Source organism: Microtus oregoni, unplaced genomic scaffold, assembly GCF_018167655.1.
Source record: "Microtus oregoni isolate MIOR12 unplaced genomic scaffold, Mior012 000029F_ref0000214, whole genome shotgun sequence".
Taxonomy (NCBI): Eukaryota; Metazoa; Chordata; class Mammalia; order Rodentia; family Cricetidae; genus Microtus; species Microtus oregoni.
This window is the reverse complement of record NW_024543088.1, coordinates 21,535,979-21,559,909: the sequence shown is the minus strand read 5'-3', so window position 1 is coordinate 21,559,909 and position 23,931 is coordinate 21,535,979. Positions and strand designations below refer to the sequence as shown.

General features: G+C 35.9%; 2 protein-coding genes and 1 gene segment (V, D, J or C); all 3 read right to left on the bottom strand.

Annotated features, from left to right (window-relative positions):
• Window positions 1-23,931, bottom strand: part of LOC121464736 — a 994,671-nt gene that overhangs the window by 414,083 nt on the left and 556,657 nt on the right.
• The window catches only part of LOC121464737 (immunoglobulin lambda-1 light chain-like), an 840,936-nt gene that overhangs the window by 410,614 nt on the left and 406,391 nt on the right, over window positions 1-23,931 (bottom strand). The window lies entirely within an intron of this gene.
• LOC121464627 (zinc finger protein 420-like) overlaps window positions 1-23,931 on the bottom strand; it is a 160,334-nt gene that overhangs the window by 42,488 nt on the left and 93,915 nt on the right. Inside the window, exons 9-10 of the mRNA XM_041677656.1 lie at window positions 13,618-14,305; window positions 8,191-8,195 (exon numbers count right to left, since the gene is read on the bottom strand). Of these exons, the coding sequence (XP_041533590.1) occupies window positions 8,191-8,195; window positions 13,618-14,305 (693 nt within the window). The remainder of the gene's footprint in view (window positions 1-8,190; window positions 8,196-13,617; window positions 14,306-23,931) is intronic.

Below are 23,931 nucleotides of genomic sequence, written 5' to 3'. Positions count from 1 at the left end.
TACTGGTGTTATATTTAGGAAGTGGTATCCTGTACCCATACATTGAAAGCTACTTCCCACTTTCTCTTTTATTTATTTATTTTTTGAAAAAATTTCCGCTTCCTCCCTGCCTCCCATTTCCCTCCCCCTCCTTCCATTTCTCTCTCCCTCCCCCATTTCTCTCCCTCTCCCCACACTCCTCTCACCCTCTCCCCACTTCTCTCCCTCTCTCCCCACTCTATTCCCCCCCCCCAGTCTCCACTTTCTCTTTTTTTGGGGTCAGAGTGGATGGATTTATATTGAGGTCTTTAATGCATTTGGATATGAGTTTTGTGCATGGGGATAGATATGGATCAATTTTCATTCTTCTATATGGTGACATCCAGTTATGCCAACACCATTTGTTGAAGATGCTTTAGTTTTCCATCGCATAATTTTAACTCATTTGTCAAAAAATGATCACACGATTTCCTTCAGTTTCGTTATGTCATGGATTACAGTGATAGATTTTTTTGTATGTGGAACCATCCCTGCATCTCTGGGATGAAGCTGACTTGATCATGGTGAATGATGTTATTGATGTTTTCTTGGATTCAGATTGGCAGTATTTTATTGTTCATATGTTCATACGTTCATATGTTTATGGATTAATATCCAGTTCTTCAATTAATTTGATTCCACAGATTAACACTTCTGTTTTTATGCCAATTCCAAGCTGTTTTCATCACTACAGCCCTATAATAGAGCTTGATGTCAGGGATGGTCATGCCTCTGGAAGTTTCTTTTTTTTTTCTGCCTTTTAAGTTTATGAAACAATGTTTCCTTGCTTATGTCAGAGATTACAGTGGTATTATCAGAGAAGGTCCACTCAGGGTAGACTTTTGAAAACTTAGCACATTATAATTTTTACAGTATCATTCATAGTACTGAAGAAAATTTCACATTTATTTTTGGGATATATTATTAGAGCATAAGTTTCTAAAAAGGCCATTCCCCACTCATTACAGGATAATTTTAAACAGGTAAAATAGAATATTGTGCTGAGTTGTACATAAAAAATATTCCCAAGGTGTGTCAGCAGTCTGTATCACTTGGGATGAGAATGTAAGCAAGTGGTACAGGAAATTCTAGATAAAGTTGTACCACAAAGGCCATCCACCTGTATTTCCCTATTGTCTTAAGTCACCTTTTTTTAACTACACCTTAATTTTTGTATTTTGTAAAGATATACTTCAGAAGCATTAAATATATTTGTAATTTGGGGGAAGAATTGCCATGCCTTATGTCCAAAACTTTTTATTGTCTCCTTAGTGTAAATATTGTATCAGTTAAACTTTCAGTTCCTAGTAGCCATCCCCTTGTCCCTTGGTAACCGCTTCCCACTTTCTTTCTTTTATATATATATATATATATATATATATATATATATATATATATATTTTTTATTGAGAAAAGGAGAAAAAAAACAAGTTTCCACCTCCTCCCAGCCTCCCATTTCCCTCCCCCTCCTCCCCACTACGCCCCCTCCTCCCACCCTTCTCCCCCTCCCCCCACTCCTTTCCCCCTCCCTCTCCAGTCCAAAGAGCAGTCAGGGTTTTCTGCCCTGTGGTAAGACCTAGGACCTCCCACCTCCATCCATATCTAGGAAGGTGAACATCCAAACTGGCTGGGCTCCCACAAAGCCATCACATTATGTAGGATCAAACCCCCGTGCCATTGTCCTTTGCGTCTCATCAGCCCTCATTATTCGCCATGTTCAGAGAGTCCAGTTTTATCTCATGCTTTTTCAGTCACAGTCCAGCCGGTCTTGGTGAGCTCTCAATAGATCAGCTCCACTGTCTCAGTGGGTGGGTGCATCCCACGTGGTCCCGACTTCTTTGCTCATGTTCTCCCTCCTTCTGCTCCTCATTGGGACTTTGGGAGCTCAGTCCAATGCTCCAGTGTGGGTCTCTGTCTCTATCTCCATCCATCACCAGATGAAGGTTCTATGATGATAAGCAAGATATTCGTCAGTATTGCTCAAGGATAGGGTCATTTCAGGTTCCCTATTCTCAACTGCCCAAGGAACTATCTGGGGACCTCAGCTTGGGCACCTGGGAGTCCCTCTAGGGTCAGGTCTCTTGCCAACCCTAAAGTGGTTCCCTTAACTAAGAATTGTGGTACCATGCTCCCCTGTCCAACCTTCCTTTATCCCAATCCTCCTGCTTTCCCAAGGCCCGACCTCCTTCCCTTCTAACTTTTCTCTCCCCATCTCCCCTTAACCCCCAACCCACCCCACCCCAAGATACCAATTTTCTCCCCGGCAATTTTGTCTACTTCCCTTAGCCAAGAGGATAACTATATGTTTTTCCTTGGGTTCCCCTTCTTACTTAGCTTCTTTAGGTTCACCTATTGTAGACTCCGTGACCCTTATTTATGGTTAGAAACCAATTATGAGTGAGTACATCCCATGTTCCTCTTTTTGGGTCTGGGATACCTCACTCAGGATAGTGTTTTCTATTTCCATCCATTTGCATGCAAAATTCGAGAAGTCATTGTTTTTTACCACAGCGTAGTACTCTAGCGTGTATATATTCCATACTTTCTTCATCCATTCTTCCATTGAAGGGCATCTAGGTTGTTTCCAGGTTCTGGCTATTACAAATAATACTGCTATGAACATAGTTGAACAAATGCTTTTGTCATATGATAGGGCATCTCTTGGGTATATTCCCAAGAGTGGTATTGCTGGGTCCAGGGGTAGGTTGATCCCGAATTTCCTAAGAAACCGAAACACTGACTTCCATAGTGGTTGCACAAGATTGCATTCCCACCAGCAATGGATGAGGGTACCCCTTCCTCCACAACCTCTCCAGCAAAGGTTATCGTTGGTGTTTTTGACTTTAGCCATTCTCACAGGTGTAAGATGGTATCTCAAAGTTGTTTTGATTTGCATTTCCCTGATTGCTAAGGAAGTTGAGCATGACCTTAAGTGTCTTTTGGCCATTTGAACTTCTTCTGTTGAGAATTCTCTGTTCAGATCAGTGCCCCATTTTTTAATTGGGTTAATTAGCATTTTACAGTCTAGTTTCTTGAGTTCTCTATATATTTTGGAGATCAGACCTTTGTCTGTTGAGGGGTTGGTGAAGATCTTCTCCCAGTCAGTAGGTTGCCTTTGTGTCTTAGTGACAGTGTTCTTTGCTTTGAAGTAGCTTCTCAGTTTTAGTAGGTCCCATTTATTCAATGTTGCTCTTAATGTCTGTGCTTCTGGGGTTATGCATGGGAAGCGATCTCCTGTGCCCATCTGTTGTAGGGTATTTCCCACTTTCTCTTCTATCCTTTTCAGTGTGTTCGGGCTGATATTGAGGTCTTTAATCCATTTGGACTTGAGTTTTGTGCACGGTGAAAGATGTGGGTCTATTTTCATTCTTCTACAGGTTGACATCCAGTTGTGCCAACACCATTTGTTGAAGATGCTTTCTTTCTTCCATTGTATACTTTTAGCTCCTTTATCGAAAATGAGGTGTTCATAGGTTTGTGGGATAAAATCCGGGTCTTCTATACGATTCCATTGGTCGACTTCTCCGTTTTTATGCCAGTACCACACTGTTTTCATTACTGTAGCTCTGTAATAGAGTTTGAAGTCAGGGATGGTAATGCCTCCAGAAGATCCTTTATTGTATAGGATTGTTTTGGCTATCCTGGGTTTTTTGTTTTTGCATATAAAGTTGATTATTGTCCTCTCCAGATCTGTGAAGAATTTTGATGGGATCTTGATGGGGATTGCATTGAATCTATAAATTGCCTTAGGTAGAATTGCCATTTTTACTATGTTGATCCTCCCAATCCAAGAGCAAGGTAGATCCATCCATTTTTTGGTATCCTCTTCAATTTCTTTCTTCAATGCCTTAAAGTTCTTGTCAAATTGATCTTTCACTTCCTTGGTTAGATTTACCCCAAGATATTTAATGCTGTTTGTGGCTATCGTGAATGGTGAAGCTTCTCTGATTTCCCTCTCTGCTTCCCTATCCTTTGTGTATAAGAGGGCGACTGATTTTTTGGAGTTGATCTTGTATCCTGCCACATTATTAAAACTGTTTATCAGCTGTAAAAGTTCTTTGGTGGAGTTTTGGGGGTCGCTTATGTACACTATCATATCATCTGCGAATAACGAAAGTTTAACTTCTTCCTTTCCAATTCGATTCCCCTTGATCCCATTATGTCGTCTTATTGCTATTGCTAGAACTTCAAGTACTATATTGAAGAGGTATGGAGAGAGTGGAAATCCTTGTCGTGTTCCTGAGTTAAGCGGGATGGCTTTGAGTCTCTCTCCGTTTAATTTGATGTTAGCTGTCGGCTTGCTGTATATAGCTTTTATTATATTTAGGTATGACCCTTGTATCCCTAATCTCTCCAAGACTTTTAACATAAATGGATGTTGAATTTTGTCGAATGCTTTTTCAGCATCTACTGAGATGATCATATGGTTATTTTTTTTTCAGTTTATTTATATGCTGGATTACATTGATAGATTTTCATATGTTGAACCAGCCCTGCATCTCAGGAATGAAGCCTACTTGATCATAATGGATAATTTTCCTACTGTGTTCTTGGATTCGGTTTGCCAGTATTTTGTTGAGGATTTTTGCGTCGATGTTCATGAGTGAGATTGGCCTGTAATTCTCTTTCCTGGTTGAGTCTTTGTGTGGTTTTGGTATCAGAGTAACTGTAGCTTCATAAAAGGAATTAGGTAATGACCCTTCTGTTTCTATATTGTGGAATACATTAAGGAGTATGGGTGTTAGCTCTTCTTGGAAGTTCTGGTAGAATTCCGCATTGAAACCATCTGGTCCTGGGCTTTTTTTGGTAGGGAGGTTTTTGATAACAGCTTCTAATTCTTCGCGACCAACAGGTCTGTTTAGATTGTTCACCTGGTCCTGGTGTAACTTTGGTATATGGTATTTATCTAAAAAAGTGTCCATTTCTTTTACATTTTCCAGTTTTGTGTTATACAGGCTTTTGTAATATGATCTGATGATTCTCTGAATTTCCTCTGTGTCTGTGGTTATGTCCCCCTTTTCATTTCTGATCTTATTAATTTGCGTATTCTCTCTCTGCCGTTTGATTAGTTTGGATAGGGGTTTATCAATCTTGTTGATTTTCTCCAGGAACCAGCTTTTTGTTTCATTGATTCTTTGGACTGTTTTCTGTGTTTCTATTTTGTTGATTTCAGCCCTCAGTTTGATTATTTCCAATCTTCTACTCCTCCTAGGTGAGTCTGCTTCTTTTTTTTTCTAGAGCTTTCAGGTGGGCTGTTAAGTCTTCAATATGTGCTTTCTCTGTTTTCTTTAAGTGGGCACTTAGTGCGATGAACTTTCCTCTTAGCACTGCTTTCATAGTGTCCCATAATTTCGAGTATGTTGTTTCTTTATTTTCATTGAATTCAAGGAAGACTTTAGTTTCTTTCTTTATTTCTTCCTTAATCCAGGTATGGTTCAGAAGTTGACTGTTCAGTTTCCATGAGTTTGTAGGCTTTCTGGGGGTAGCATTGTTGTTGAATTCTAACTTTAATCCATGGTGATCTGATAAGACACAGGTGGTTACTAATATTTTTTTGTAACTGTGTAAGTTAGCTTTGTTACCGAGTACGTGGTCAATTTTCGAGAAGGTTGCATGAGCTGCAGAGAAGAAGGTATATTCTTTCCTCTTTGGGTGGAATAATCTATAGATGTCTGTTAAGTCCATTTGCTTCATTACCTCCATTAATTCTCTAATTTCTCTGTTAGGTTTCTGTTTGATTGACCAGTCCATTGGTGAGAGAGGAGTGTTGAAGTCTCCTACTATTAGTGTGTGTGGTTTGATGGCTGCCTTGAGTTTTAGTAATGTTTCTTTTACATACGTGGTCGCTTTTATATTCGGCGCATAGATATTCAGGATTGAGACTGCATCCTGATGAATTGTTCCTGTTATGAGTATAAAATGTCCCTCTCCATCTCTTCTGATTGATTTAAGTTTGAAGTCAACTTTGTTAGAAATTAATATGGCCACACCTGCTTGTTTCTTAGGTCCATTTGCTTGATAAGCCTTTTCCCAGCCCTTTACTCTGAGTAGGTGCCTGTCTTTGTGGTTGAGGTGTGTTTCTTGTAGACAGCAGAACGTTGGATCCTGTTTTCGTATCCAATCCCTTAGCCTGTGCCTTTTTATAGGTGAGTTGAGCCCATTGACATTAACTGATATTAATGACCAGTGGTTGTTAACTCCGGTCACTTTTTTAGTCGTTGGGTTTGTGTGTTTCCCTTCTTTGAGTTGCGCTGGTGAAAGGTCTCTAGATGACTGAGTTATTGTGGGCATTGTTGGACTCCTTGGTTAGTGATTTTCCTTCTATAATTTTCTGTAAGGCTGGATTTGTGGCTACGTAGTGTTTGAATTTGTTTTTATCCTGGAAAATTTTGTTTTCTCCATTTATAGTGAACGAAAGCTTGGCTGGATATAGTAGTCTGGGCTTGCATCCATGATCTCTTAGTTTTTGCAGTACATCTATCCAGGACCTTCTGGCTTTCATGGTTTCCATAGAGAAGTCAGGTGTAAGTCTGATAGGTTTACCTTTATAAGTAACTTGGCCTTTTTCCTTTGCGGCTCTTAATATTCTTTCTTTATTCTGTATATTTTGTGTTTTGATTATTATATGGCGAGGGGATATTTTTTTTTTTGATCCAGCCTATTTGGTGTTCTGTATGCTTCTTGAACCTTCATAGGTACCTCTTTTTTCAGGTTGGGAAAGTTTTCTTCTATAATTTTATTAAGTATATTTTCTGTACCGTTGAGCTGCACTTCTTCTCCTTCTTCTACTCCAATTATTCTTAGGTTTGGTCTTTTTATTGTGTCCCAAATTTCCTGAATGTTTTGTGATGAGAATTTGTTGGTTTTGCTGTTTTCTTTGATCAGTGTGTTTACTCTGGAAGTTTCTTTATTGTTCAGGGTTGTTTTGGCTATCTGGGTTATTGTTGTTGTTTGTTCATATGAATTTGATTATTTTTTACAAGGTCTTTGAAGAATTGTATTGGGATTTTGATGGAGATTGCATTGAATCTATAGATTCCTTTCTGTAGGATTGCCGTTTTTAATATGCTGATCCTACCTCTCTAAAGTATGGAAGATATTTTTCATTTTCTGTTATCTTCTCCAATTTCTTTCTTCAAAGACATAAGTCCTTGCCTAACAGGTCTTTCATTTCTTTGCTTAGTGTTACCCCAAGATATTTTATGTCATTTGTGCCTATAGTGAAGTGTGATGTTTCTCTGATTTCTTTTTCAGCTTCTTTATCATTTGTTTATAGGAGGGCTACTGATATCTTTGATTTGATCTTATATCCTACCATAATACTGAAGGTATTTTAGCTGTAAAAGTTCCCTGGGAGAGTTTTTGGGGTAACTTTTGTATACAATCTTATCACCTGCAAAGAACAAAAGTGTGATTTCTTCCTTTCAAATTTAAATCTCCTTGATCTTCTTTTTGTCTTATTCCTTTAGCAAGAACTTCAAGAACATGAATATATATGTGGAATAGATATGGAAAGCGTGGAATGCCTTGTGTTTCTCCTGATTTTAGGGGCAACACTTTGAGTTTCACGTCATTTAATTTGATGTTGGCTGTCAACTTGCTGTATATTGCTGTTTTTAGGTTTAGCTAAGTTCCTTGTATCCCTGATCCTTCTAAGACCTTTATCATAAAGAGGTGTTGGGTTTTGTCAAATGCATTTTTAGCATCTAATGAGATGATCATATGATTTCTTTCAGTTTATTTATTTCATGGATTACCTTGATAGATTTTGTGTGTTGAACAATCCCTGCATCTCTGGGATGAAGATGACTTGATCATGGTGGATGATATTATTGATGCTTTCTTGGATTCAGATTGGCAGTATTTTTTTTGAGAATTTTTGCATCTATGCTCATGAGTGAGATTGGTCTTTAATTCTCTTGGTTGAATCTTTGTGTAGTTTTGGTATTAGGGTAACTGTAGACGCATAAAAAGCGTTTGCCAATGTTATTTCTGTTTACTTTATGTGGAATACTTTCAGGAACATAAGTAATAGCTTTTTTTTTCTTTTTTGAAGTTCTGATAGCATTCTGCAGTGAAAATATCTAGCCCTGGTTTTTTTTTTCTGGTTGACAGGCTTTTGGTGACTGTTTATATTTCCTTGCATGTTATTGGTCAGTTTAAATTGTCCACCTGGTCTTGATTTAATTTTGGTATATGGTACCTATCCAGAAAAATATCAATTTCTTTTACATTTTTCAATTTTGCCAAGTACATGTTTTTGTAGTATGACCTAATGATTCTCTGGAGTTCCTCAGTGCCTGTTATTATGACCCCTTTTTCATTTCTGATTTTGTTAATTTGAATGTTCTTTCTCTGCCTTTTGATTAGTTTGGATAAGGGTTTGTCTGTTTTGCTGATTTTCTCAAAGAATAAGCTGTTTGTTGCATTGATTCTTGGTATTGTTTCCTTTGTTCTTAATTTTTTGATTTCAGCCCACAATTTGATTATTTCCTATCTTCTACTCCATCTGAATGAATCTGCTTCTTTTTGTTCTAGAGCTTTCAGGTGTGCTGTTAAGTTGCTAGTGAGAGCTTTCTCTGCTTTCTTTATGTATTTTCTTAGTGCTATGAACTTTCCTCTTAGCACTGCATTGTTAGTGTCCATTAGGTTTGGGTAAGTTTTGCCTTCATTTTTACTGAATTCCAAAAAGTCTTTAATTTCTTTCTTTATTTCTTCCTTGACCCAGGTTTGTACAAAGGAGCATTGCTTAATTTCGATATGTTTGTAGAATTTTTTTATTACTTATTTATTTATTAAAGGTATCTGTCTCTTCTAGGCCACCACCTCCCATATTCCTCCCCCTCCCCCAATCAACTCCCCCTCTCTCATCAGCCCAAAGAGCAGCCCTGGTTCCCTGCCCTATGGGTAGTCCAAGGACCTCCCACTGGGAATGTTCTTTTGAGAACACAACAATGCCAGCTGGACTGGGTCTGAAAAAACATGGGATAAAAAGAGACGCACTGAACATACCGGACAATGAGGACTGCTGAGAAGTCAAGAACAATGGCACTGGGTTTTGATACCACTGAACATACAGGCTTTGAGGGAGCCTAGGCTATTTAGATGTTCACCTTACTAGACCTGTTTGCAGACTTTTTGAAATTCGTGTTGATAATGAATTCTACTTTTTTTATTTTTTATTATTATTTTTTTATTGAAAAGAAAATTTATGCCTCCTCCCAGCCTTCCATTTCCTTCCCCTTCCTCCCACTCCTCTCCCCCTCCCCCCACTAATCTCCCCCTCCTTCTCCAGTCTGAGGAGCAGTCAGGATTCCCTGCCCTGTGGAAAGTCCAAAGTCCTCCCTCCTCCATCCTGGTCTAGGAAGGTAAACATCCAAACTGGCTAGGCTCCCACAAAGCCAAAACATGAAGTAGGATCAAGACCCAGTGCCATTGTCCTTGGCTTCTCAGCAGCCCTCATTGTTCGCCATATTCAGAGAGTCCGGTTTTATCCCATGCTTCTTCAGTCACAGTCCAGCTGGCCTTGGTGAGCTCCCAATAGATCAGTCCCACTGTCTCCATGGGTGGGTACACCCCTTGTGGTCCTGTCTTCTTTGCTCATATTCTCCCTCCTTCTGCTCCTCATTGGGACCTTGGGAGCTCAGTCCAGTGCTCCAGTGTGGGTCTCTGTCTCTATCTCCATCCATCGCGAGATGAAGGTTCTATGGTGATATGCAAGATATTCATCAGTATGGCTATAGGATAGGGTCATTTCCGGTTCCCAATCCTCAGCTGCCCCAGGAACTAACTGGGGACATCGTCCTGGGCACCTGGGAGCCCCTCTAGGTCCAAGTCTCTTGCCAACCCTAAGATGGCTCCCTTAATTAAGATATATGCTTCCCTCCTCCCCTATCCAACTTTCCTTTATCCCAATCATCCCGATTCCCCAAGTTCCCCCCATCCTCCCCTTCTCACTTTCTCTCCCCATCTCCCCTTACCCCCTCCCACTCCACTCCCAAGATCCCAATTTTTTTGCCCAGCAATCTTGTCTACTTCCCATAACCAGGAGGATAGCTATATGTTTTTCTTTGGGTTCACCTTCTTATTTAGCTTCTTTAGGATATCATATTATAGACTCACTGACACTTATTTATGGCTAGAACCCAATTATGAGTGAGTACATCCCATGCTCATCTTTTTGGGTCTGGGTTACCTCACTCAGGATAGTGTTTTCTATTTCCATCCATTTGCATGCAAAATTCGAGAAGCCATTGTTTTTTACCGCTGAGTAGTACTCTAATGTGTATATATTCCACATTTTCTTCATCCATTCTTCCATTGAAGGACATCTAGGTTGTTTCCAGGTTCTGGCTATTACAAATAATGCTGCTATGAACATAGTTGAACAAATGCTTTTGTCATATGATAGGGCATCTCTTGGGTATATTCTTTTCTAGATAGGTATTCTTCAACCATTTGAAGGATCTGTGGAACATGGCATTTAAATAATTTAGGGTTCTGGTGACATGAGCCATGACTGCTTCTGACAACACCAATCTATTCCTGAGAGAATGTTGAGCCCCGAATACATGGAGCTTGTTTCCTCTTGACAAAACTAGCCTTTGAGCAAGGTACTGACGATGCCTCAACCACTGACAAGTTACATCATATCCAGAAATGGACAAGCAAGATGGTCAAATCTTCCCAAGACATGGTAAAATGGTTTTGAAAAATTTTCCGCCTCTGAAAATAGTCTGTCAATTACACTAGGCCTTAGCCAAAGTTGGTTGCTACAACGTTGCAAAATGAGACTTTGGGTGATTACTCAGGTAGCTAATTGTTTCCTTCATATGTTGCTCACTTTGGAAGCTACTTGATTGTACTTCCTGCCAGCTCCAGTAATATTATCTCCCTTCTCAGGCCATCGATAGGTTTAAGAGTAGATAGTCATAGTTACTGTACTCTTACGATCTAGCCAAGCCAATTCCTATATAAGACTTAGACTCCATAGGATAGAATGTTTATTAACACATTTAACATATATTCCTTGCTCAATATTGTTTAATCTGATTGTAAATCTAATCTTATACTTGATATCTGATCCTAGTGTATATTGTTTTGTATTGGTTTGGAACTCTCTTACTTAACGAAAATGGGAAGGCGCTATAGGAGCTCGTTCGGCTTCTTAAGCCAATGGCCTTTAAGATACCAGCCCACTGGGGCATGGTTTCATATACTTTAAAAAGCAGCAGGAACTGGGATTGTTTTGCAGCCTCATATATATATGAAGAGAGAGAGATAGTTATATATAGAGAGAGTTATATATATATAGTTATAGTTATATATATAATTATTCTTTAAAAATAATATATATTAAAAATTAAAACTTGTTACAAACACATATTGCAATGCTGAAGAATGAATATGAATCTTGGCAACCAGAAAAAAACATCATTTTGAATAATGCAAAAGAGCTGGAGAACATGATTAAATATAATCATTACTTTTCTAGCTATTTCTTAAGACTAATTAATACAGTGGAGAAATTTCTTTTAGAGAGAAGTTTGTAAAACTTTCAAATAATAAGAATCTATTTTTTGTGTTTTTCAATTTTTTAGGACATAATATATTTTCTGGGGATTTCTGCAAACAGCAGGGCTGGCAGATTAACAGTCCACATGGAGCAAGAAAGAAATTATAAACAACAGGATTCAGTAGCTTGGGTTGGTTCAAACTTCGGGAATTTGACTCTGAGTTGTCTCAAGAGTCAAGATCCAGTGATTACAGCATTCAGGATATTTTTCACCACATTGGGTTCTATAGTTATGTTCCTACATCCGACAAAAATAAACATGTCCTATAATTGAATGCAAATATTTGTTGCAGGAGGCAGAAAATCACATCCAAGATTATGTCATGGAACAAAATGTACTTGGACTAAAAGGTCCTCTCCATTTTTCTTCTTAGAGATTTTCTCACAGTTCCCCAAGAAATTCATCAATATGTATCATTTTAACTGTATTTTGATACACTGAATATTGAGTATGCCCAGTGTTGCTTCTGGGAGTTTAGCATGGCCTGGTCACAGATAGCACAAGGACAATACATGTGGGCAATTATCCACCGCCAGCCCCAGCTGTCAGAGTAGAAAACAGAGTATGCATATTTTCATTGAATTGACAACCCTGTATTTAACATTCCTGGTTTCCCCAGTGCTACCTTTGAGCACATGAGCCTTTGCACTCATTACAAATTACATTTTGTACCTTCAGTTTCCTCCCTCCTACTCTCCTATAATCGACACATTCCTGTTCTCCTTCAAGTTTTTGTCCTTTTTCATGCATTGTTATTTTTATACATAAACTTGTATATACATATATTCCTAAATACAATGGGAGCAATCCATACCATTTTACAATTCTATGTTTACAAGGCTGTCCATTGGTTAATGGAAAATCAGCTTTTGTGCTCTCTGGGGAAGGCCACTTCTCCCACTCCCTGCTTTTCTAAATAACTATATTGTTCTTTGAGGCTGTTATCTTACAGCTTTCCTTTCCAGTTTAGCATTTCCCATTGGTATCATCCAACATACTCACATCGATTTAAACCACAATTATACAAAGTTTAAAATAATCTATGTAAATTGTCATATGCTGTCCTACCAGATCCAAAACATTAGCGGGGAGACTTCTTACTTGAGTGCTTGGCTTTAGCATAGGATTGTTTCCAATTATGTCCAATAACTTAAATTAACCCATATTTTTGTCTACATTTTGCCACAAATTGCACAAGCTGCTTCCTTCCTGTTTTCTGGAAACTCCCCTGCATGCCTCAATTCCTCCTCCTCCTTATTCTCTCTGCAAGGAATTTCTGCCTGTACCTTGTGCCTAGACATTGTCCAATCATCAGCCTATTTCGTCAATCAAAGTAACCCAGTTTTAGACAGTGGAGGCATTTTCCTCGACAAATCTACTTCTATTTTATGCCAAGTTTTCATTGTTGCTGTGAATCACGGAAGAGCTCACATTTATAATACCCTGCCATTAGAAAATAGACTATCAGAACAAAAAAATGGAATAAAATAGTGTGAAGATATTTAACATTTTTATTGCAAAGACACAGAATGAAAAGACTTGAATTTTAAAGCAAACTGGTATTTATATAAAATCACCAAAAATCACAGGAATACAATGTTTATATAGAATATAATCTCATTACATAAGCAACCATATGACAAGAAATTAAATATGTATCAAAATCTGAAATTGTTTCATATCGACTGGCTCTTTAACATGTTACTTCAACATACAGTCAAGAAACGTTGTTTAATTTTCTTATACTATAAATATTGCCTCATCCATCATAATGATGTTTGAATAGTATATTCTTATAACGATGCAAAAATTCAGTTTAAAACAAATGTTTGAAAAAATAATGTTCAAATCTGGACACAATGTTTCTGAATTTGTAAGAACTGTATATCTGTATAAGTATTGATGAAACTTTGAAAATTATTTAAAGGATTTGCATTTGTGTAATATCTTGGTAAATGTATGAAAATTGTACAATGAACTAAATTGAGGTATACTAATAAACTTTATGAAATGTATCCATTACATGAATTTTGTGATGATTTCTAAGAGTTGAGTTTCTCATAAAGCACTTGCCACATTCTTTACATCTGTAAGGTTTATCACCAGTATGGACTCTGTGGTGAATGTGAAGATTTGAGGCCTGGGTAAAGGACTTGCCACATTCCTGACATCTGTAAGGTTTTTCACCAGTATGGACTCTGTGGTGAATGCGAAGACTTGAGGCAAGGGTAAAGGACTTGCCACATTCCTGACATCTGTAAGGTTTCTCACCAGTATGAATTCTGTAATGCCCCTGAAGAGTTGAATCCCGGGTAAATGACTTGCCGCATTCCTGACATTTGTAAGGTTTCTCACCAGTATGTATAATGCGATGTCTGTGAAGACTTGTGTAATGGGTAAAAGATTTGCCACATACCTGACATCTGTAAGGTTTCTCACCAGTGTGGATTCTGCGATGTCCGTGAAGAGTTGAATCCCGGGTAAATGACTTGCCACATTCTTGACATCTGTAAGGTTTCTCACCAGTATGAATTCTGTAATGCACCTGAAGGTTTGAATCCTGGGTAAAGGACTTGCCACATTCCTGGCACCTGTAAGGTTTCTCACCAGTATGAATTCTGTAGTGCGCCTGAAGATGTGAATGCTGGGTAAAGGACTTGCCACATTCTTGGCACCTGTAAGATTTCTCACCAGTATGGATTCTGTTATGCCTATGAAGATTTGAATCCTGGGTAAAAGACTTGCCACATTCTTGACATCTGTAAGGTTTCTCACCAGTATGGATTCTCTGGTGAGCTTGAAGTTTTGCATGATGGGTAAATGACTTGCCACAATCTTTACATTTATATGCCTCCTTTCTGAGATTAATTCTCTTAAGCCTAGTGAGGCATGGAGATCTGTTGGAGCCCTTCTCATATTCCATGTAGTAGTTTTGTCCAATTTGATTACTTACAAAATGTTTCTCTTGTGTCTGGTCATTCTGCAACAAAAATAAAGGTATGTGTTATAATAAAAAATCTTACAATTTTAATATAAGTATTGGCTCTTAGGAAAAACAAAATTTGTTCTCTATATTTAAGTAATAAGTAAAGTCATATTGTGATTTGATGTTTTGGGAATTTCTCCCTTCAAGATGAGTATTCTGATAACTAGTCATCCTATAGCTCCTAGGAAATGTTTTAATAACATCATTAAATGTGTAAAGCTTCTCACAACTAGAAATGCTATGATATATTTTCAGTCTCATTTGAGAAAAAACTCCCCACGTATATCTCAATCAAATAGTTTGTGACAAAATATAATTATTAGTTGAGGGAACTTTAGTGAATGTTTAATAGTATATGTGTCATTCAGTTTTTAGATTTTTGAAAATTCTTTGTAGAATAAAAACATGCTTTAAAACATATTTTTTTACTAAAGAAAATTTCTGAAAACAAAATTGATCTAATGTGAAATATTGCAAGCAAATGTAGAGATTATTAAAACTTTTTACAGGTAAACACACGGTTGGTGAATACAAATTATATCAATCATGACATATTCCATTCTCTTTTCTCTCTTCCCAATAATTTGAGATCATCCTTAAATGCAAGGTTTTGAAGTCACTACTTACATCTATTCCTGATATTAACTTTTGGATAGGATCTTGTCTATTCTCCAGTGAAAACAGATCTTGTGTTTGATTAAAATAGAAAACTGGAAGATAGAAATATATAATTGTTAGTTCACATATGTGAAACATTTTCAGATTATAAGTGACATAATTTTATAAATATGTAGACTCATATGCAAGGTAGCATATTACAGAAAATAAACTTCAAATCATTTATTCTTATGAAACAATCTTTTTAAGGCAAATGGGTAGATGATCTTTTATAACATATAATTAATAAATTATAAAAATGGAAGAAATTAAGTTATCTTACCTTAGATATTCCAATCATAATTTTCAGAATAATAAACAAGAGTATGAAGAGTTCAACGAAATGACCCCATATAATCAGATGTCTGAATATGTGGCCTGAAGTTGGTGGATATTTATGGGTAGAGTAAAAAAGGTATCAACTATCTGGAACACATGTATCTGGATAATGGCTTTGAGAATTTTAATGCCTTCTATCGCCAACAGTGAGCTGTCTGCTTCCTGTTTTGGTTCCAGATGGAACCTCTCACAGCAGCTCTAGCCCCTTGACAACAATTACCTCTGATTTATCATAATGGATCTGTCTTCTATATATTGTCGTTATCTTGGAGTTTTATCACAGCAATTGAAAAAGTTTATAACCCAAATACAAAAAAAAATCACACTCCTGATATGGTATCATCTTAATGAACATAACTCATCTTCACAATTCCTCAAACTGAACAAAGTGGACAATATAAATAAAGAAGACAGACTATTAATTAGTAAAGAAAGAAGGAAAGGAAGAAAAGTAAACAGTTATTACTAACTAGCCCACAGAGAATCATGTATGCCACAAGAAAGGCATCCATAAATTTTCAGACATCATGTAAATTCACTAGGACTGATCTTATTAAAGAGATACATTATCTCTTTTTCTTATACAGAAAATAGATGTTTTCATAAAATATATTCTTACTATGGCTTTTCTCCCTCAAATGCCATGAGATCTTCCCCATCTTCATTGATGTCAGAATTCACCCACTTTCTGTCACTTAGAAAACAACTTGGTATCTAAAGAATCAGAAAGTAGGGATGAAGAAAGTATGGAATATATACATATTAGACTATTACTCAGCAGTAAAAAACAAGGACTTCTTGAATTTTGCATACAAATGGATAGAAATAGAAAACACTATCCTGAGTGAGGTAACCCAGACCCAAAAAGAGGAACATGGGATGTATTCACTCATATTTGGTTTCTAGCCATAAATAAAGGACATTGAGCTTATAGTTCATGTTCCTAGAGAAGCTAAATAAGAAGGTGAATCCAAAGACAAACACATAGGCATCCTCATGAATATTAACCTTCATCAGGCGATGAAAGGAGACAGAGACAGAGACCCACATGGGAGCACTGGACAGAAATCTCAAGATCCAAATCAGAAGCAGAAGGAGACGGAGCACGAGCAAGGAACTCAGGACCACGAGGGGTGCACCCACACACTAAGACAATGGGGATGTTCTATTGGGAACTCACCAAGGCCAGCTGGCCTAGGTCTGAAAAAGCATGGGATAAATCCGGACTAGCTGAACATAGCGGACAATGAGGAATACTGAGAATTCAAGAACAATTGCAGTGGGTTTTTGATCCTACTGCACGTACTGGCTTTGTGGGAGCCTAGGCAGTTTGGATGCTCACCTTATGAGACCTGGATAGAGGTGGGCAGTCCTTGGGCTTCCCACAGGTCAGGGAACCCTGATTGCTCTTCGAGCAGATGAGGGAGGGGGACTTGATCGGGGGAGGGGGAGGGAAATGGGAAGCGGTTGCGGGGACGAGGCAGAAATCCTTAATAAATAAATAAATTTAAATAAAAAAAATCAGAAAGTAGTTTGGGGTAATTCTAACTAGAATTAAATGCTAATGTTTTGTGAAATGTATTTTTCTAGATTCTTGTACAAAATAAGTTGTCATAGATGAGTGCACTTATTTTAGTATCTGTAATTTGTTTTAGTGATCAGCCATACCATTATTTTACAAAACCTAATTATTATATAAATGCAGAATATTTTAAAATTGTGAATGGTGATATACTGTATATATAGATTTATTTTTCATGATTGTTTAAGCAATTGTGAGATTTTTGTTTGTTTGCCTCCATATGATGCTGAAGACTCTCCTTTGAGACCTTCAAGAATTGTTAAAATTTTGATGGGATTTTCACTGAATCAGTACATTACTTTGATAAGATATTCATTTTTGCTACATCGATTGACCAATCCATGAGTATGTGAATTTTTTTCCATCTTCTGATATCTTTTTCAGTTTATTTCTTCAATGCCTTAGAGTTCTGACAAGGGTCTTTCACATTTTTAGTTTGATTACCCCAAACTATTTCCTGGGGTTATTGTACACGATGTGGTTTCCTTTCCCTGATTTCTATTTAAATCCTTTCTCATTCCTACATATGAGGGCTACTGCTTTTGTTAGTCAATTTTACATCTGTTATTTTTGACGAAAGTGTATCTCAGTTGGAGAAGTTTCTTGGAGTCTTTTATACATAAAATCATAGCATTTGCCTATAACATTCCTTTCATGTCTTCTTTTGTTATTCATCACTTTTCCATCTTCATTTGAATTATTATTATAGCTAAGATTTCAAGGACTGTATGGAATTCATATGGAGAAAGTGAATACCCTTGTATTGTTTCCTATTTTAGTGGAATGTCTTTGATTTCTCTCCAGTTAGTGTGATGTGGGCTATAGGCTTGCTACAAATTGCCTATTTCATTTGGAAGTATGTACCTTGCATCCCTAATCTCTCCAGGACTTTTGTCAAGCAGAGGTTGTTAATTTTGTCAAAGGATTTTCTGCATATAATGAGATGAACATATAAAATTTGACTTTCAGTTTACATAAGCGGTAGGTTACTATATTGGTTTTGAATTGTTGATCTGTCCCTACATGTCTTGAGAGGAAGTCTCTGGTAGATAGTTCCTTTGATATGCTATTGGATTCAGGTTGCATATATGTTACTGAGGACTTTCACAGATATGTTCATAATGTAATTGGCACATCTTTTACTTACTTTTTAGTGTATACATGGTTTAAGTGTCAAGGGTACTGTCCCACAAAAAGAATTTCAAAGAGTTCTGGTCTTTTTTTATTTATTTATCTTTTGAAGAATAGCTTGAGGAGTATTCATGCTAATTCAAGATAATTATTAAAAGATAGGAGATACCATTTACTACCATTATTCTGCTGCTTGGATATAGTATTAAAATTATTCCTATATCTTATTGGTTTACCCACAGACTGGTGCATCTCTATGCCTTTATACCTAATGGAATTTGACAGTAAAAGTTGACTCATAGGTGGACATAGTGAAAACAAAAAAAAAAATCGGTTTTAATTTGCATGTTTATATAAAACCCATTTCATGGAATGTTCATAGCTCATTCAGGAGAGAGTGATAATACATGTTAAGTGTAGGAAGTCATGAATGAGTATAAGAAACTAGTTTTTTGTATGCAAAGTAACAGATGACTTATAAACTCATTTAATCAAGGCAGTATACATTCGACCTAAGAAAGCTCAAGCAAGATTAAAATCCTAGAGAAAAAGTGGACATGGAGACACACACCTTCCTGAGATGATTCTATCACCTGAAACATATGTGGGGAAAGGGCATAAATTTAAGAATGTGCAACTTCTGATATTTTAACCATATTACAGGTCATGCTCAACACCCAGGGTTGTATGAGAATTACAGATTGAATTCTGTGGGTGTAAAAAAAAAAGAGAAAAAATAAAGAAGTTTAGAGGAAGTGGAACATCAGAGAACTGGAGAGTTGAATTGGTCAAATGATACTGTAATTTATTTTTAAATAATTAATTAAAGTATTAAAAATAAAATATTATGCATATACAAATTTGATTCTCCAAACAAACTCAAATATAGATAAAAACACAAAGGAAAATAAGAGAATATACAACCTTTATGTGGAAAGTAACATATAGATTTTGATATTCAGAGATTTTTATATGCCTTTAAAATGGACCAATAGCATGTATAACTCTAAACAGTCCTTAATTTCTAATGAATATTTTGCAGAAATAAAAAAGTTACCTTTTAATTTCTGTAGAGTATAATGCAATGAATGATCTCTATAATCTTCCAAATTGAGTACAAGAATAAAATTCATATTTTCTGATTATATGTAATAATACACAACAGTGAAAACTATGTAATACTCTCATAAGAGCCGACAAACAGACATGAACATGTACAGAGAAATACTCTTTCAAAAACTACAAAAAATTTTAATACTACTTTTATTTTCAATATTGTTCATTTCTGGGTTTGGTGGCATTCAAGGATATGGCAACAAATATTCTAAATTCTGCTTTATACCATAATTAAAGTTAAGTATTCAAAGTAAATTTTTAGGTTATTTCATGTGAATGAGACCCATAAAATAATTTGAGATAACTATACAATGTGAATATTCGTACCATTTCAGGGCAAGATCTTTGCTAACCCCACTTCAGAGAAGAATTCCTCCATGTCCTAGGTTTCCCACATGTGCCAAGGCTTCATTGTCGCTTACCTTTTTCATTGCCTTCTTTCTCTCCCATGTTCATAATCCAGGGTTCTTTGCTTTGTTCAAGACAGATGATTATGTCTGGTTTTGGCACTGAAAGACCTGCATATTAGAAGAGATATATGTCCATAAATTGGGATAATAGTAAAACACATGGATTTCTAAGATAACACTAAATATATAAGATATGATATAACATAAAAGTAAAAATATAAATCCTGTCTCCGAAAATCTAAAACATTCAAAAGCAATTTTGATAATATTGTATTCCTTGATTTCTTTTGTAAATTACTATTGAAAGCAAATATGTTGTGAATTATCATGTTGCAAATCAATATATAATCTAGAATGTATCTGAAAAGTAAAATGTATTATACAAGTTTGAATGATAAATGTCATTCCCAGGATTCAGGAATATATTGATGAGACAGAGTTACACCAATTATTGGGTTCTACACGATGAACTCCAAGATTTTTATTAAATTGACATGTAAAAGTAAGGCTAGCAATTCAGGCATAGACATAATACATGCTTGTAGAAAAAAAATCATAGTAAAGATGGAAACATGACAAAATGTCTCACCTACAGAGACCATATTACTATAGTTCTCCAACATGACATCCCTATACAAAGCCTTCTGTTCAACGTTGAGGCAGTCCCACTCATCTGGAGAGAAATAAATTGCAACATCCTGGAATGTCAAGATTCCCTGTCATGAAAGAAAATAGATTATGAGGGGCTCAGGTACAAATTTCTTTACTTAGAAACAGAATACAAGAGTTCGTCACAAAACATGATGTGTTCTGGATTAGCATTATTTGAAAAACATACTCCAAAATACAGTCTATAAATAAAAATCTGTGTGCCTGAAATATTAAGCCATGTAGGACAAAATTAAACTGTAGATGTTCAGGCTGAAATGGGGTATGTGAATGGGAGCCAAATTAGCATCATGTGCAGTTCCAGACTTCACCAATTAAGGGCCTCTATTCTCAAGGCAAATTGTTTCATTAGGAACCAAAATTTGAAGAGACAAGAGCTGTAAAGATTAAACCATGCATGCATTCACAGCTGTCAAATGAAAATGAGTGAAAAGTAAGATGTGTAGACAGGGGCAGAATTGCCATATCCAAGAATGAAGCACAAATCCTACTGCAAATTATTCCAATGACATTACTGGGAAAGACCATGAAAGGCGTCACACCTGTTTGAGGGGAGCTCAAAAGAGGCTGACTTCTAACTGAATAAATAGTAGGAACACTGTGGGAAGATTTATAAAGAACAAGTTAGGTTGCAGATTGTGTAGCTGATCCATGGCTTGATTCAGCTGACATCCTAAGCTGACTCACCCCTGAAGCTACAGGGATCCACCACTGCTTCAAGAACACAAGATGAATATGAGAACTAAATTACAGTAAGTTACTAATCAAAATTACTATGGAAACATTAAAAGCACCAACAAAAATGTTGATTTAACAACTCTGTGAACAGCAAGCATATCATACAGATGATTTTATAGATTAGAGTTAATATAACAAACAGTACCTTGCCCTTCATCAAATTTTCTACATGACTCGCAATGGGGTAAGTAGAAAGAAAAGGGCAAACCACTTAATATGTACCCTGATTGACAGTGTAGTTATATTACTCATTGTATATTTCCTTATTGTCTTTCTCCTATTATAATTCTTTAACATATTCACTCTCATTTCACTACATCTTAATTATTTTCTTTTATTGTTTAACTGGGATTTATCTTTTGCATGTTTCTGTAGTACACAGTTTTCTTCCATTGTACCAGTCAAAATCCTTGTAATTTCCTCTCATTGCTTAGCTAGTTTTTTCCTCCTTCTAACATCCTTCTCTGTCATTACAATTGTAGATTTCCATAGTTTGACTGATGTTTAAAGACTCATGGTACTATAATACAGTTATAGTTTTCATCAATGCATATTATTTCCTTATTTCATCATTTGTTGGTTTAATACTGAGTTCTATTCTCAAATAATTATATTAGCTTCTAATATTAGAAGTAAATATCATAAGACATGATCTCATATTTTTTTTATTTATTCACAGTATCAGAAAGTACAATTTTCCTTGCAAGTGTTCATTGTAAAGAGTCGCTTGTCTGGCTCAAAGTCCTTGGGTTCTAAAACATTATGGATGCTAAGCACTAATGGTGTCTCTTCTTTCTATTCTGTTGTTATTATGTGTTGTATCGCTCCTGCTTTAAAGGGATACATAGGTATTTTTACAGTGGGTATATTCAGCATTTGCAGATATTTTAGGACGTATTAAACCACACTTACATTACCTAGAAGAAAAAAAAAACAAGTCATGGAGTAAGTGTTTTTTGAAAGAGATTTGGAAAACTTCTTTACTGAATCTTTGTGTGGTTTGGATATCAGGGTTAATGTGTTCTTGAAAAGAATCTGTAACTATTCCTTCTATTTCAGTTGGTTGAACAATTTCTTCAACCATAATGTCTGCTTTAAATATTAAAGAATTATGTCCTAAATCATTTGACCCTGGATTTTGTGTTTTTTTTCCCCCTTTGGGAGATGATTTTAATGACTGCTTTTATTTCAATAGTGTTCATAAGTCTATTTAAGTTGTTTATATGATCTTGATTGAGCAATTTTTAAAGGTATAATTGAAAAAAATTCATTAATTTTAGATTATTTTATTTAGTGAAGTACAGCTTCTGAGCTCCTCATTATTTTTTGCTACTGTCTAACTTTTCATTTCTTATTCTTCTTAATTTGGATATTCTCTTTGAATTTTAGATAATTGGACAAAGGTTTTTCTATCTTGTTGATTTTCTTAAGTATGCCTTTGAAAAAATCCAACCTCCACACCTTCATGATAAAATTATTAGAAAGAATATTGATAGTGACATACCTAACATAATAAATAACATTTGCAGAAAGCCTCTAGAAACATCAAATTAAATAGAGAGAATCTTAAAGATATTCCAATAATGATAGGAAGAAGGCAAGGCTGTCAAGTTTTTTACACCTAGGCATTACAATACTTGAAATGTTAGCTAAAGCAAAAAAAAAAAAAAAAAAAAAAAAACTGAAGGAGATTAAAGGAACACAAATTGGAAAAGGAGAAAAAAATGTTAAATTATTTGCAAAACAAAATCTTCCAAGAAGTACTATCCACATTTGATAAACACCATCAGCGATATGACTGAACCATAGATTAACTATAAAAAGTCAGTAAACCTTTAAAATATTGATTCCAAATGAACTGAGAAAGAATTCGGTGGAAAACAACGTTTATAATAGCCACAAAAATTCCAATAACCTGGAGTACCCTAACCAGGCATGTGAAAGACATGTATGACCACAATTTCAATATGTTGAAGAAAGAAATGAAAGAAGACATCAGATGATGGAAAGGTCTCTCGTGCTCATGGATCAGTAGAATTAACAAAGTAGAATTTAAAATCGTAGTAAAAGAAATGTACAGATTCTACTTAATACCCATCAAAATGCCAAAACATTTCTTTACATATGATTTAAATACAATGAAAAGAAATGATTGAATACAATATGAAAAATGAAAAAAATCCAGAATATCTAAAAAAATTCTGAGCAATAAAAATGAAGATATCATTATATCAGATTTCAAACTGTACTTCAAATAGTAATCAAAACTATACAGTATTTGTAAAAAATAAAGACATGTTAGTGAGCAGAATTGAATCAAAGACACAAGCACATAGCTGCACACATATAGACACCTGATTTTTGATAAAAATACAATAAATTTGCTATGAAGAAAAGAAAACATCTTCAACAAATAGGACTTAGATTGTCTGGCTGGAGAAAATATTGTCATTCTGCTTTATGCAATACAGAAAGATTCTACCAGACACATCCAGCTTAAATGAAGCAAAAACTGCAGTGTTTGAAAATGGTAATGTCTTGCATTATATGGATTTATTGGTCAAAATAGAATTAGTGTTCCATTTCAAAAAACCTCATTGATCACATAGAAGTGGGGCTGGTGTCTATCACAACCTGAGTCTTTGGTGTACCAAAATTGTCTACATAGTACTGAGAAGAAACACAAACATCAATCCCAAATCCAAACCG